Genomic DNA, 14,484 nt, shown 5'->3' with positions numbered 1-14,484 from the left:
TTGTACTCAATATATTTGTATTAAGAAAAAAAAAGTTTCATAAATGTGAAAGTGTACATAAACTAAACATATAATACAAAATATAATCATACACATATACCAAAACTTTGTCCTACATAATCATTATCTTGATTTGACAGATACCTTTTAGATACTTAATTACGTAATCATTCCTCAACACTTTACACGACATCGTCTCGTGTCACGACACAACGTCACAACGTTACACACTACATCGCGTCGTGCCACGACACGACGTCACAACGTTACACTACATCGCATCGCCACGACACGACGTCACAACGTTACACTACATCGCATCGCCACGACACGACGTCACAACGTTACACTACATCGTCTCGTGCACGAGACGACGTCACAACGTTACACGACATCGTCTCGAGCCACGACACAACGTCACAACGCTACACCGCACTATTACTATAGCACACAAGACTACATGAATGATGAAACACTGTGGGATACAAGTATTGCTGAAAACCATTAATTATATAGCTTATTAATGATGATATTGATAATTCAATGTATTTTTACACAATTTTTTTGACATTTAGAATTTATTCTAGAAGTTTTTATACTAGTATTTTTTTATACAATTTAGATTGATATCATTTTATTAAATCAATGTAGTTTTAAAACAATATTGTTTATTGCACCAATAAATTGCTCTGATATTTAGAATAAGATGAATATTGTACACTGTTGACAATTTAAAAGTGCTTATTGTAAGCCTATTTGAATAAAGAATATTTTGATTGATTGATTGATATTACGAATCGTTATTAATAATAGCGTACACGCCAATCGCCGTGGGGCAAACACAATCAACAGAAAATCAAGAACAAACATGATCTTGGCACCTACACAGCCTCAACACAAGCGGTAAACCTACAAAAAGATCTTTCCTTACACTCTCCCATTGCAATTTCTCTTCTAAACCAGTTTGCGTCGTCATATCTTTTTTCCTTTTTCTCAACGGTAAATCGTCACTCGAATCGGATCTTCTTTTTTTTGAACTATTATCATTTGAATTATCGAGATCTACTTCTACGGACGATACTGACCAGAAATCATCTACACGAGCGTAGTTGAGATTTTGAATGTTGTCTTCTACGGTTTCATCTTCTGTAGATGCGCTTATTTCAGTGTCGGAGCATTCTTCAAGTCTTTCTGCACCTAAAAATATACATATAGATGGTTAAAAAAACCTTGGCACTTAAATAGGCGTCAAATTTCAACTCGCCGGCCGCCTTCATAAAACGCGTGCCTTCCTAAGGTCGGCAACAGACAGTCTTAAAATTCATAATTTAACGATTTAACGATTATTTTTATATGAAATTGTATATTATAGACTCAATATTATTATGAACAATAATTTACAACAATAAATTGCTCTGATAATTAGGTTAGATTAAGATCATAATATATATGTAATGAACTATTCATAAGAGCTTGTAACTAGGCCTACATGAATAAAGATATTTTGAATTGAATTGAATTAATCTGAAAAAGAAGATTTGTATGCAATCTGTCAATTCAATCTGAAAATTCTGTCAGTTTGAACTGACAGGTTGCATACAAATCTTTGTTAAGATTATGAATTTTAAGACTGTGTACCTACGCTCATCACCCAAATGTATGCCCTCACCGGGATTCGAACCCGGGAGCGCGGCTTAGCAATAAAACTTACTTGTCTTGGTTTCAAATGCCAACGCAGGACTTGTCTGATCTGCCCCTCCGTGCCAGGACTCATTAGCTCCAGACCCTTGAGCTTCTCTCATCTCCTCAACTGGCTCAAATTCTTCATTATCAAAATTCTCTGTAGTATGAGCGATAGGCTCTAAATTCTCAAAAGAATCTGAAGTACGGAAAACTAGATCACGTGCTTTGCGAGCAAACTCTCCTTTTCTAATAGCGAAGTCGAACCCATCTTCGTCATCGTCTACTCCATCTTTATTCCACTCAATAGATTCATTACCTATATCTGTTATTTCAGCTTCATCTTGGTTTGATTCGTTATCTTCATCACGTTCATTTTCTTGAAAATCATCTTCAGTATTTATATTCTCTCTCTTCTCAAGGACATCTTCTTGATTATGATCCGTTCCTGTGTCTGTAGTATGAGCGATAGGCTCTAAATTCTCAAAAGAATCTGAAGTACGGAAAACTAGATGACGTGCTTTGCGAGCAAACTCTCCTTTTCTAATAGCGAAGTCGAACCCATCTTCGTCATCGTCTACTCCATCTTTATTCCACTCAATAGATTCATTACCTATATCTGTTATTTCAGCTTCATCTTGGTTTGATTCGTTATCTTCATCACGTTCATTTTCTTGAAAATCATCTTCAGTATTTATATTCTCTCTCTTCTCAAGGACATCTTCTTGATTATGATCCGTTCCTGTGTTTACTGCAGTGATAAATGTTTTATCTATACTAATTCTTGTAAGTTCACTGTCTGTTAGTAGTTTTTGCACTTCTGTATCTGGTTCTACGATTGTTATATCTTGTATATTTGATTCTTCAGCTGTTTTTGTTGGAACGCGGTCAATATTTTGACCTAGAAAGTAAAACATTACAAAATTACTTTCCCAAATATTGAATTTTCTGTCGATAATTTCGAATTCGAACTACATGTTTGCGTTTTCACATTCGATCCGATACCGGATGTAGGACCGATATCCTATACAGCCTATATGTATATTAAAATGCCAAATAATACCAATACCAAATAAATTTCTTTCTTTCTTTCTTCTTTCTTTCCAAGGTACCATTTATGATACATAGCCTTTGACATCCTTCCTACATCAGATATCGGATCGGATAATGTGAAAACGCTCGCGTACGTTAAACAATGATTGGAAACAGGCTAAAGTCACAATAATAATGAATTCTGTTCTACCCACTTACCAGAAGTGTTCAAAACATTCACGCTCTGCCCAGATAACCTTGAAGCAAATCCAGATCCAAATACTGTTCTCCTGAATTGTAGCACCCGAGGGATCAGCACTGGGCTCCCGCTGTCAAACTGAACAGAAGCTCTTGCAGGCGATCCGTGTATCTGTGCTACTGTTGTCGATATTCTATGACATTGTTCCGTTGAGTCATCTTCAACTGATTTATTTTCAATAGTTTCAGATTCTTCACGTCTGATTTTAGTAATATCATCAGAAGACTCGTATATAATTACTTCTGTGTTTTCATTTGGATCAGATTCAGTTGAAGATTCGATAGTTTGACTGTCTTCTACAGTTGAAGACTTATTTAAATCATCAATAGATGTATGACTAGACGCGCAGGTTATTAGTTCACTGGTATCTTTTTCTTGTAAATCGTCTTCATTCTCAATTATTGGTTGATTTTCATTAGTTATTGAAACATCTTGATCAGAATCTATGTTTATATCATTTCTTGTTACATCTTTCCTGGTGTTGATGAAAGTGCTGGACATACTTCGATTTACTTCAAAGTCGGAGCTGCTGTCTTCGCTCTCATCTTCTCCTGAAACATGAAGAATGTTTTCATGTTCAATTATATTAGTCAGTGTTATTTTTCTAAATTACAAAACAGCTTCACAATGATTTTGATTTATTAGCCAAATAGCCAGCAGAGTTAGCACATGATTGCCGCGAGAGTATGTCGCCGCGAGATAGACTACCCGTGCTTGCGTCATTAGTCATCATCATCCTCCTTGCGTTATCCCGGCATTTGCCACGGCTCACGGGAGCCTGGGGTCCGCTTTGACAACTAATCCCAAGATCATATATCTCCTTTTGTCATTATTACAGTTAGAAACAGACGTGTCATCTATTTCGCGGCGACATACTCTCTGGGCCATCATGCGCTAGGCCTACTGGTCCACACAGAGCGAGGCACGTCACGAGGCAATGTGTTCGCGCCGCAAACGTCCAATATGGATGCCTTGGCCGAGGCAAGTTGGCCGGCAGAGCAACACGCCCTGTCTTGGTCAAGGGACGTCTACATAGCGCGTTTGCCGCGCGAGAAAATTACGTCGCAACGTACTCTCTATGTGGACCTGGCACTTGGCTATGGCTACCTACTTATAAACTATACCACAGTTAAACATAAAATAAAGGTCATATACAAAAAAAGAAGAAAGGCCTCCTGTCCCGAGCTGGAATCGAACCAGCTTCTTACGTTTACCGGACGGATGCCTAGACCACTCGGCCATCGGATCACGAAAGCAAGGGTCGAAAATTCCAAGTATATGACATTTATACACAACTATGGGAACAAATCAATTTATTTTAAACAAATATTTTGATTTGTGTTTTTTAAGTAGTCACACTACTATATATAAATTAAAAATCGGAATAAGATGTCACATATTAAAGACGCCTTACAAAGATGACATATAGAAGAGAAATTTCGACGGCTTCCGCTGTGGCGAGGTGGCCTAGGGATTCATGGCGTTAGCCCGGATTGCTAAAAACGCCGGTTCGAATCCGGCCTTCACCACTGGTGGTGCTCGCCATTTTTTCTGTAATATATTTCGATTTTTAATATATGACATTTGTAAAGGCTCGTGGCGCCCTCTAATAATAATAATTAAATTCTTAGAGTATACCGCGCTTACCTAGAAAGAGCTGCCGGTAGTACCGCCGCATCCTTCGCTCGAGAGCGTCGTAAAAGTCCGGCGCGTGGTCGTGGCGGTTCGGCTCCGGCTCCACGATCAGGTCCGGCAAGCTTTCGCCGTCCGGCGACGAACGGTCCTCTTCCGGGATGGGGGATAGTTGGAAACCTGGAGGAAACTCGATGTATCAAAGACCTATACAGGATGTGGATTTGGTACGGGCCTTAAACAAAGGATATCTATAGTATCCTTCGTCTGAGGTACGGGCGAATAATGTCAATAATGCATCCATCAGTTATAGTATCTGCAGGGTTAGCTTTGATTGACGCGAGAGTATGTCGCCGCGAGATAGACTACCCGTAATATGTCATTAGTACAGTTAGAAGAAGACGTGTCATTTATTTCGCGGCGACATACTCTCGCGGCCATCATGTGCTAGGCCTACTGATCATACGATTCGTATATAATCATTTCGCTAAGATGTGTTATTATTTAAAAAAGAGTATTTTTTTTAACCGACTTCAAAAAAGGAAGGAAGTTCTCAATTCGACTGAATGTTTTTTTTTTTTGTATGTATGTTATTCGATATCTCCGAGAATCATGGACCGATTTTCAAAATTTTTTTTTCATTCGATCAGGTATAACCCCCAGATGGTCCCATTGGCACCAAGTCGGGGTCTGATGATGGGATCTTGGGGAAATCGAGGGAACTCCTCAAATGTTATAGGCACATGTAATATTTTTAGTGTATTTTTCAAAGGTACTATCAGCCGCAAAAGTGGATGGCAAACTCTAAACAAAATTGGCGTGCACGTTAAACGAACGCAACGTAGCTTCCAAGAAACCTTGTTGGTTTTTTTCCAGCTCACTAGATGGCGTTGAAAGCGAAATTGACGCAAAAAGTAATTTATCTTAATTTTAGAGCCCACTACCTACTACCTACCTACCCCATTCGAACTGTTCGTTCAATTTTATATTTATTTTTACTTTTTGTAGTTTTTGGTATTTTTTCGTTGGAAAGTAATTACCTAATTACTAATTATTCTTAACATCTGCCATCATTTTACATCACCAACCATTCAGAATTTAAAATAATTCCAAAACACAAATTTCCATAGTCGCCGGCTAGGATTCGAACTGGGAACCTCCTGCATAGCTATCCATGCATCGAACCTCCACACCAAATGACCAATTGAAAAAGCCTACGAAATTAGTCCCTGGTTGTGTCAACATCAACAAATACGAACTTTGTCCGCAACAGCACGATGCTCGACTTGCTATGAGTGGAAGAGAGAGGGCAAATAAGAACAATTCTATGCAATGAAGTAAAACTTAAGTTACAGCATGATGATAATTTAATTTTATTATAATTCAAATTAATTCAAATAATATTTTTTATAACTATAAGTTTTTCGATACATTTCATTACTTTTTGTATTAAGAAAAAAAACTTGTAAGGGTACTGAGGGTAGATAGACATTTCCGTCTTATTCGAGTCTTTACTAATTACCTACCTTACAATTCACGTATAACTCATTCAGTTCATTTCTGTGTCTGGGTATCCTGTTCTTTGCTTTCTTTGTGCCTTTTTAGGGTTCCGTAGTCAACTAGGAACCCTTATAGTTTCGCCATATCTGTCTGTCCGTCCGTCCGTCCGTCCGTCCGCGGATAATCTCAGTAACCGTTAGCACTAGAAAGCTGAAATTTGGTACCAATATGTATATCAATCACGCCAACAAAGTGCAAAAATAAAAAGTGGAAAAAAATGTTTCGTTAGGGCACCCCCTACATGTAAAGTGGGGGCTGATATTTTTTTCATTCCAACCCCAACGTGTGATATATCGTTGGATAGGTATTAAAAATGAATAAGGGTTTACTAATATCGTTTTTTGATAACATTAATAGTTTCGGAAATAATCGCTCCTAAAGGAAAAAAAAGTGCGTCCCCCCCCCTTTAACTTTTGAACCATATGTTTAAAAAATATGAAAAAAATCACAAAAGTAGAACTTTATGAATACTTTCTAGGAAAATTGTTTTGAACTTGATAGGTTCAGTAGTTTTTGAGAAAAATACGGAAAACTACGGAACCCTACACTGAGCGTGGCCCGACACGCTCTTGGCCGGTTTTTTTAATTTAACTATGAGTATGAGTTCGCATAATAATATTGACGTAGTCAAAAAAAAGATCGCAAATAATTGCGTTGCACGAAGAAGGGAGAAACATTTCAGAGATAGCTAGAGAAACCGGTGTGAATGTAAGTAGTTTTTCCCCTCACTAGCTCGGAAACACGTGTTTTGTCCTTTAATACCAGCGGGTAAAAACGCATTTTATCCACTAGTGGGTAAAGTAATTTGACCTTGAATAAAGTAAAATTAACTGCTTTAAAATTGATAAAAGTAGGTGAATCTAGTAATTAAGATAATTTACCACCTGTGGAACTACTGGAAGCAGTGGGGTAAACGCATTTTTTTTCCGTTGTAGTTTCCTCGCTATAGTGAGGGGAAAAGTTTTGTGTTGCACTCGGGTGCAAATGTATTTTTCCCCTCACTAGCTCGGAAACACGTGTTTTGTCCTTTAATACCAGCTGGTAAAAACGCATTTTATCCACTAGTGGGTAAAGTAATTTGACCTTGAATAAAGTTAAATTGACTGCTTTAAAATTGATAAAAGTAGGTGAATCTAGTAATAAATATGATTTACCACCTGTGGAACTACTGGAAACAGTGATAAACGCATTTTTTGCGTTGTAGTTTCCTCGCTATAGTGAGGGGAAAAGTTTTGTGTTACACTCGGGTGCAAATGTATTTTACTTCTCGTGTGTTAAAAAACTCGCAAGTTCAGGATTCTACTCTCGAACCACTCGCTTCGCTCGCGGTTCAACTATAGAATCCTTTCACTTGCTCGTTTTTCAATTCCACACTCGGCGTTAAAATACAACTTTGCCCCCTTGTATAACAAATAACTATTATTATTTCCTTACCAATTGGTTTTAGACAATAAATAAGTTGGAATGCTATACAAAATATGGTTATAATTTATGTTTAATTACGTGTTTATAAATTGTTACAGTGGAAAACTGCTAGTTTGTGGATACAACGTTTCCAAATGGAAGGGTCGCTGTCACACCGCCAGAGGTCTGGCAGACCGAGCCTTATAGACCCCTCACAACGTCAGCTTATGGTGAGGGAATATGAGGAAAATGGTTTCAAACCGACAAGCCACTATGCCCGTTTATTTGGCACTTGTGCGGACACGGTTCGTCGAGTTCTTCACAGTGAAGGCTTGCACAATCGCAGGCCTGCTGTTAAGCCTCTTCTCACAGACAGACACAAAACGGCAAGATTACAATTTGCGAAGGATCACTTAGACTACGACTGGAGTAATGTTATCTTCACTGACGAAAAGTCTTTCAGATCAAGTCAACATGGCCGTCTTCATTTATGGCGCAGAAATAATACTCGGTACGATACCAACAATGTCGTGCCTAACATGGAGTCGGGCCGTATTTCGGTGAACATGTGGGGCTGGATGAGTGCAGCAGGGCCGGGGAGCTCGTCAGGATTCCCAATCGAGCGAATAGCGAAACATATGTGGAAGTGCTAGAGGAAACGTTATTACCTACTGTTCGAAACGTATATCCTGAAGACGAAATGACACAGATAACGTTAGTGCAGGACAATTGCCCTATTCATAATTCGCATACTGTGAAGAGGTGGTTGGAGCAAAATAAAAATGAAGTAAAAGTTATTCCGTGGCCTGCTAGGTCGCCCGATTTAAATCCAATTGAGAATGTCTGGGGTGTTATGGTCCAGCGCTGGGATAACGTCAATGAGCGAACCCCAAAGCATTAGAAAGCTCATTGTTTGCAAATATGGGAAAACATTCGCGGGTCAGATTTTTGTCAAAATCTTGTCGCATCTATGCGTTCCCGTTTGCAAGATGTAATTGACAAGGAAGGGGTTATACCAAATATTAGTGACATAATCATTTGGCCAGGTCAAGCCTGTAGGTATAACAAAGACTGTTAATCGATGCAACAGCGTGTGTCAAATAAGTGTATAAATAACATTATAATATAAGCCCTCACTTTATATGCCTATACTTAATATGTTAAAATTACATTATTTTTCTATTGAACACGTAAGTAAAAAATATTACCTTTGATTATTTGATAACAAGACTATATATTGGAATTAGTGATAATAATTTCAAACTTGACACAATTTATTAATTAGTGGTAATTAAGTAGGTAATTGCCTACCAGTCCTGTAATCCACTCTCGTTTTACCGTACAGGTGAAAGGATTTATAAAGGTGCTTTTTTAAATTTATGTTTAATGTGATTCATTCACTAAAATTTATTTATGCTGGAAATAATGAAAAATTAACAATCTTAGTTCTCCTTTATTTCACATATTACCTACAATACCTACATTTTTAATTGGGGTGAGGCTTCAATCCTTTTCCGATCGGAAATGCAACTTAAGCCTAAACCTTAATAAAATGTTGGGTAATTTGCCATCCGGCTGTAAATTAGACCATTTAATATGTTATAAAAATAGCGGTTAATAATATAGTTAACACCCAAAATAAAGTTTTAAACCACTGCTCAAACAGTAAGGTTAAATGGTGAAAATTTTATACATATTAGAAAGATATTTGTAATTTATTTACACATGTCAACACCCGAGGTATTAGATTATTAATCTAGGCTGTTATTTAGAAGTAAATAAATAACTTAATATATATATCTTGTTTTTAAGATAAGAACCTTTAGGGTAAAATAAAATGTGTAATTGCAGTTATTCTCTGAAGATAATGCTGTATACCTTATTTTGCCGTTGTCGTCTTTTTTAATACTTTGTATAAGGTTTTAGGCAATTATAAAAGTGAACATTATCGTGACCAGCAGGCCGATTTTTGAGTCTCACGCGTTCGAATTCAGAAAATTGTCACTGAAAATAATAAACAAGTCACCGTTTTCAACCGGTATTTTAGTGACAAAATCCCGTATGCGAGATTCAAAAATCGACCTCCAGGTATTAGTAAAAAATAAATGAAAATAAATACAATAATGAAAACAACAGCGTTTAGTTATTTCTGGTTGTTTATATATATATGTGTAATAGTTATTTGTTTTTTGTTTTAATATTGGAATCCAACTTTGCCAAGGGGGCAAAGTTCTGTTGTTGTTTAACCGCACGTGCCAATATTGATACCCGAGCAAGCGAAAGATTCCAATATTGAACCGCGAGCGTAGCGAGAGGTTCAAAAAGTGGAATCTTGAGCGTTGCGAGGGTTTCAAGGCACGAAGGTTAAACAAACTTTGCCACCGAGTGAAACACAAAATTTTTCACCACACCACCACGAACAAAATACTGACTATAAAACATCAAACTAAATCAAATCCATCAATTTATTCAATATTTAGGATTCAAAATCATCATTTTTAGGTAAATTCTAAGGCAAGACATCAAGTTAAAATTTGTATGAAATTACTTTGCACTCTTGGATAACGGATAGCAAATTTCATTTTATCCACAAGAGTGCAAAGTAATTTCATACAAATTTTAACTTGATGCCTTGAGCTGGCTGGTAGAATTTACCTACAAATAATGATTTTTAAATCATAAATATTGAATAGATTGCTGGATTTGATTTAAATTGATGTTTTATAGTCAGTATTTTGTTCGTGTTGGTGTGGTGAAAAATTTTATGATTTTTATGAAGTAAATTAAATGATCGTATTAACGATATACCATCCATACTACCTAATATTATAAATGGGAAAGTGTGTTTGTCTCTGTTTGTTTCTCCGCCTTTCACGGTAAAATGGAACGGATAGTTGAAGGGTTGCAGAGTGACACAGGCTACTTTTCGTGTATTTCCAACCCCGGTCTCTTCCCTAAAATGGATTGAGTATGGAGCATTCCGCAATTTTCAAATTTAACTCGAGCGCGAAGCCGCGGGCAAAAGCTAGTATTGTATAATGCTCATATTACCTATATAAGTTAATAACTTTAATCATAGACATAAAAAATAATAAAAAATACCTGAAGTATCATTCAATAATTGGTAACTTAAATTTTCCCGTTACATGGAACTACCCGAGGTTTGAAACGAACTATAGTTAATTTACTAACAAACTAAAATAGAAAACCTTGTTTATATAAACGTATAATATAAACATTATTATATACTTTTTAAAACATTATTATTTTACAGCTATTTAAACTGGGATGTCTCAGTAACTCACTGAGAAAGAACCAACATATACTATAACTATTCTACAAAAAAAATATAGAAATCTTTCCCTGATAGGTATCACAATGTCTGATAACTTTGTTTACACACATTAGAATTAATACCTATGTGAGATCAGACCCTTTAGCACAACTTGCCTTGTCGCGCGCGAGTCCATACATAAAGCGCGACTTCAAGTATGGACTCGCGCGCGACAAGGCAAGTTGTGCTAGAGGGGCAGGTGGAGCATTAAGACAGGGATACTCGTTAATAAAGGAAACTTGATTTTTTTTTTAATGTCCGTTCCATACTTCCAATAGTTAGTAATGTAATGACTTGAAAAGTAATAATAATATTACCCTCAACTAGAGTGTAGTAAATAAGACAATAAATAAGTAAATTATTTTAATCTCAACCTTAACCAGCAAGTAATAAAAACACGAAAAATCAAGAGATACTTTTCTGAAGTAAAATCGCGGTAGTATAAAAAATTTCGGAAGAATAACATTAACATTATTATTATGCCAATTTCAACCTTATCCTGTAGTCATTAGAAGAGTTTGAGAACAGACCACTGAGACGACATAGATTACGGATTGCATTGAAGTAATGCAAGGCAAATTTTCGACAAGGTTGTCAACTCAACTGGTAGCCTAGGGGAACAGAGCACTGGTTATACGAAGGGTCGGGCGCTTGGTGTTCCGAGTTCAAATCCTGGCAGTGGCGCTAAGTGTGATGTCTTTTTGTATGATGTTTGGCTGGAAGCCGACAAAATATTATAAAATTAAAAACGAGCAAATATGTATCCAGAAACGACGGTTGCTAGAAAAGTAATTGGTTGGTGCGGGCGGTGGGGGGGAGGCACGGTGAGGGAGAACCGGCTCGGGCAGCACACATCACGTGACGCGCTCGCCGTTGACCGATGGTCTTTAGGGTTTAATTTCTCTGCAGTTTACATTATCCGATCCGATATCGGACGTCGGAAGGTATGGAATATCGGTCCTACATCCGATATCGGATTGGACAATGTGAAAACGCACTAATGAGGGTGCCACCGCCACTGGACGATTAACTTAGTAGTATTTAAAGACAAAGGCATATTTAGAAAAACTCATAACAAAAATTTATAAACGATTTCTACCTCTCCCTAATGTGGTTTTACCCACGGTGACTAAGTGACATTCGTTTGAAATTAAAATATAAAAAAATGTATTTTAAACGACAATGAACATAAAAACTCGTAATAATTTAATGAATTTCTTTATTTATTAGCAAATTCACCTACATTAACCTTTTTTGGTCAACAACGCCATCTAATTTTCTATCTATACACTACTCCATTCTTGCTTTCAACGCCATCTAGTTTTCTATCTATACACTACTCCATTCTTGCTACAGACGTTGATATGCAAAATTGACCCTTAGGCTTTCCATGCACTTTTTCGGCTGATAGTACGCCGTCCAACTCAACTTGATATGACATAAACATCATGTCCTAATTAATGACGGTAGGTAGGCTATAAAGTGGACGAAATACATTGCTTGCTGATTATGAAAAAAAAATCATCTATTTAAAAAAAACCATGTGTTAGGCTCCTTAGGTCCGATACTAATCGTTATTAAGATGTACTAGGCCAGACCTGTCGTCAAATAATGAATATAACTCACTTACCGGGGTTTACCAGGAAGTTCCGTAGTAAGTACCGCTTTGTTCTCTCCCATCTTTCACTATATGGAGCCGGCATTTTAAATATGGCAAATATATAATCGCCAAATCACATTAAACACGTCACTTCTTGTTGATGGTATGATAATGATTATGGGTATCAAAAAATAATTTGAGCATTGAGCACGCGCGATACCGATGGTATCCCGACGCAGACTGCGGCCGCAGCTCGCTGCGACCATTGCCTCGGCGCGGAGGTCGACGGCGGCAGGGGCGGTGCGAAACTACCCTCACTTTCGGCATAATTGTCATTTCAGTTGTTACGGAGCGAAACATGTCTAGCGACCTTCGACAATTTTACGTGAGTTACCCGATTTTACATGTTTAACATGTCAGTGTCTCACGGTAGTTTTATTATTAAAATATCAAGGTTTATCCACATACTATCCTGCAAGTGGGAGCGAGAAAGAGTTATACTTTTCTCGCTTTTACTTGGAAACTCTCCAAGGTCGCCGTACGGTGCGGTCGTCTGTTAGCTACTAAAAAACCGGCCAAGAACGTGTCGGGCCACGCTCAGTGTAGGGTTCCGTAGTTTTCCGTAATTTACTCAAAAACTACTGAACCTATCAAGATCAAAACAATTTTCCTAGAAAGTCTTTATAAAGTGTATTTGTACACTGAAACTACAACATCAAATCTTGGGTTACATTTTTTAAATAAGCTACTTGCCTCCTAGTCAAAGCAGCTTCTTTTTAAGAACTGTCAAAACGATTTTGAACGACTTGCTAATATGACGTCGAATTGAGTGACGTCACGGTCAACTGAGTTACCTACTTTATATATTTCTATCTGATTCATAAAATATAAATTGGAGTTAAAAGTAACTTCTGTCCCTGTTTTTCTTATAATTATCTTATGCTTTATTTCGTGCATGGTATAAAATATTTAATTTTAAGTACAGTCAAGTTGCCGATTGTATGTGTCTCGATTATTATGAGAAATTTCAAACAATACAAAACTGAAGGTTTGGTGATCTCCCCGCTTACAAGACCGCGCGCGTTAATAAACAAACCTTTCATACCTACGTTTACAGAGATTACGAAATTAATTCCCGATTTGGAATTTTAGTTTGTTTCCGTATTAATCTCTGTGTCTGAATAGAAGGTTTTCACAGCATCTGCTATGTGCTAGAATACATATTGCTTTAGTTAATTTATGTTGTATAAAATGGCCAAAACCAGGAAATCCAATAAAATGTTCAAATGACATTCCTAGAAATTAATACTGATAGCTAAATAGTCGTAAATATCAATTTTTTGTTGTTATACCGATGGTTTAATATTTCCCAGCACGTAGTATAATTATCTGAACTAATGGGTAGGTGTTGTATAAGTCTTTCCGGTTCACCCTTGATCTTGCTTTTCAGGAATTGCATCTTTTGTGCGTTAGACAAACATGTATTATTGTGGATAGCTTCGGTAAATAAATCTTTGAACGAGACCCATTGTTGATAGTGACCATGAAATATGGGGATGTCTAGACGTGGGGTAGACTTTTCTATGTGCGACGTTGACCACAATTTGCTGTTAATCTGCCTCTTCATGGTGGCATGTTCGTTTTCATATTTCGTAAAGATGGCTTCGTAGTCCTCGTCCGTTCCCCCGAGTTCACTATCTATCTCCCAGTGCAGCGAATCGATGGCATCCCAGCGAGCATCCAGAGACTTTATGATATCTTCAAACTCCCATTTTTCGCTAACACTGTCTAGCTTGATATTAGCCAGTGTTCGGGCTAACGCCTTGAAATTGCTACTTTGCTTGCGTAACATTTCGTCTAACTTGCTATTATTTCCTTGCGAGGTAAATGAAGGTTCATGCTGGTTTTTATCGCTTACGGATGCTGGCAATGACGTCTTGGCTACTCCTGTTTGTTGTCTTGGTATCGGTTGTATGTTGTGGG

General features: G+C 37.3%; 1 protein-coding gene across 2 annotated transcripts; it reads right to left on the bottom strand.

Moving 5' to 3' along the window:
• Positions 1–806: 806 nt before the first annotated feature.
• Positions 807–12,605, bottom strand: LOC125241793 (protein PFC0760c-like). Of its 2 annotated transcripts, XM_048150426.1 has the most exons (6): positions 12,532–12,605; positions 4,619–4,783; positions 2,932–3,522; positions 2,402–2,581; positions 1,712–2,107; positions 807–1,197 (listed from the first exon to the last, which is right to left on the bottom strand). In XM_048150426.1, the coding sequence occupies exons 1-6, from the start codon at positions 12,602–12,604 to the stop codon at positions 857–859; spliced, it is 1,746 nt and encodes a 581-aa protein (XP_048006383.1). In that variant the 5' UTR covers position 12,605; the 3' UTR covers positions 807–856. The 2 variants fall into 2 exon arrangements, with proteins under 2 accessions (XP_048006383.1, XP_048006382.1); XM_048150425.1 differs by having other exon boundaries at positions 1,712–2,581.
• Between the last annotated feature and the right edge of the window lie 1,879 nt (positions 12,606–14,484).

Source organism: Leguminivora glycinivorella, chromosome Z (genome assembly GCF_023078275.1).
Source record: "Leguminivora glycinivorella isolate SPB_JAAS2020 chromosome Z, LegGlyc_1.1, whole genome shotgun sequence".
Classification (NCBI taxonomy): domain Eukaryota; kingdom Metazoa; phylum Arthropoda; class Insecta; order Lepidoptera; family Tortricidae; genus Leguminivora; species Leguminivora glycinivorella.
Note: the sequence above shows the minus strand (reverse complement) of the source record. Positions and strands in the feature narration are given on the sequence as shown.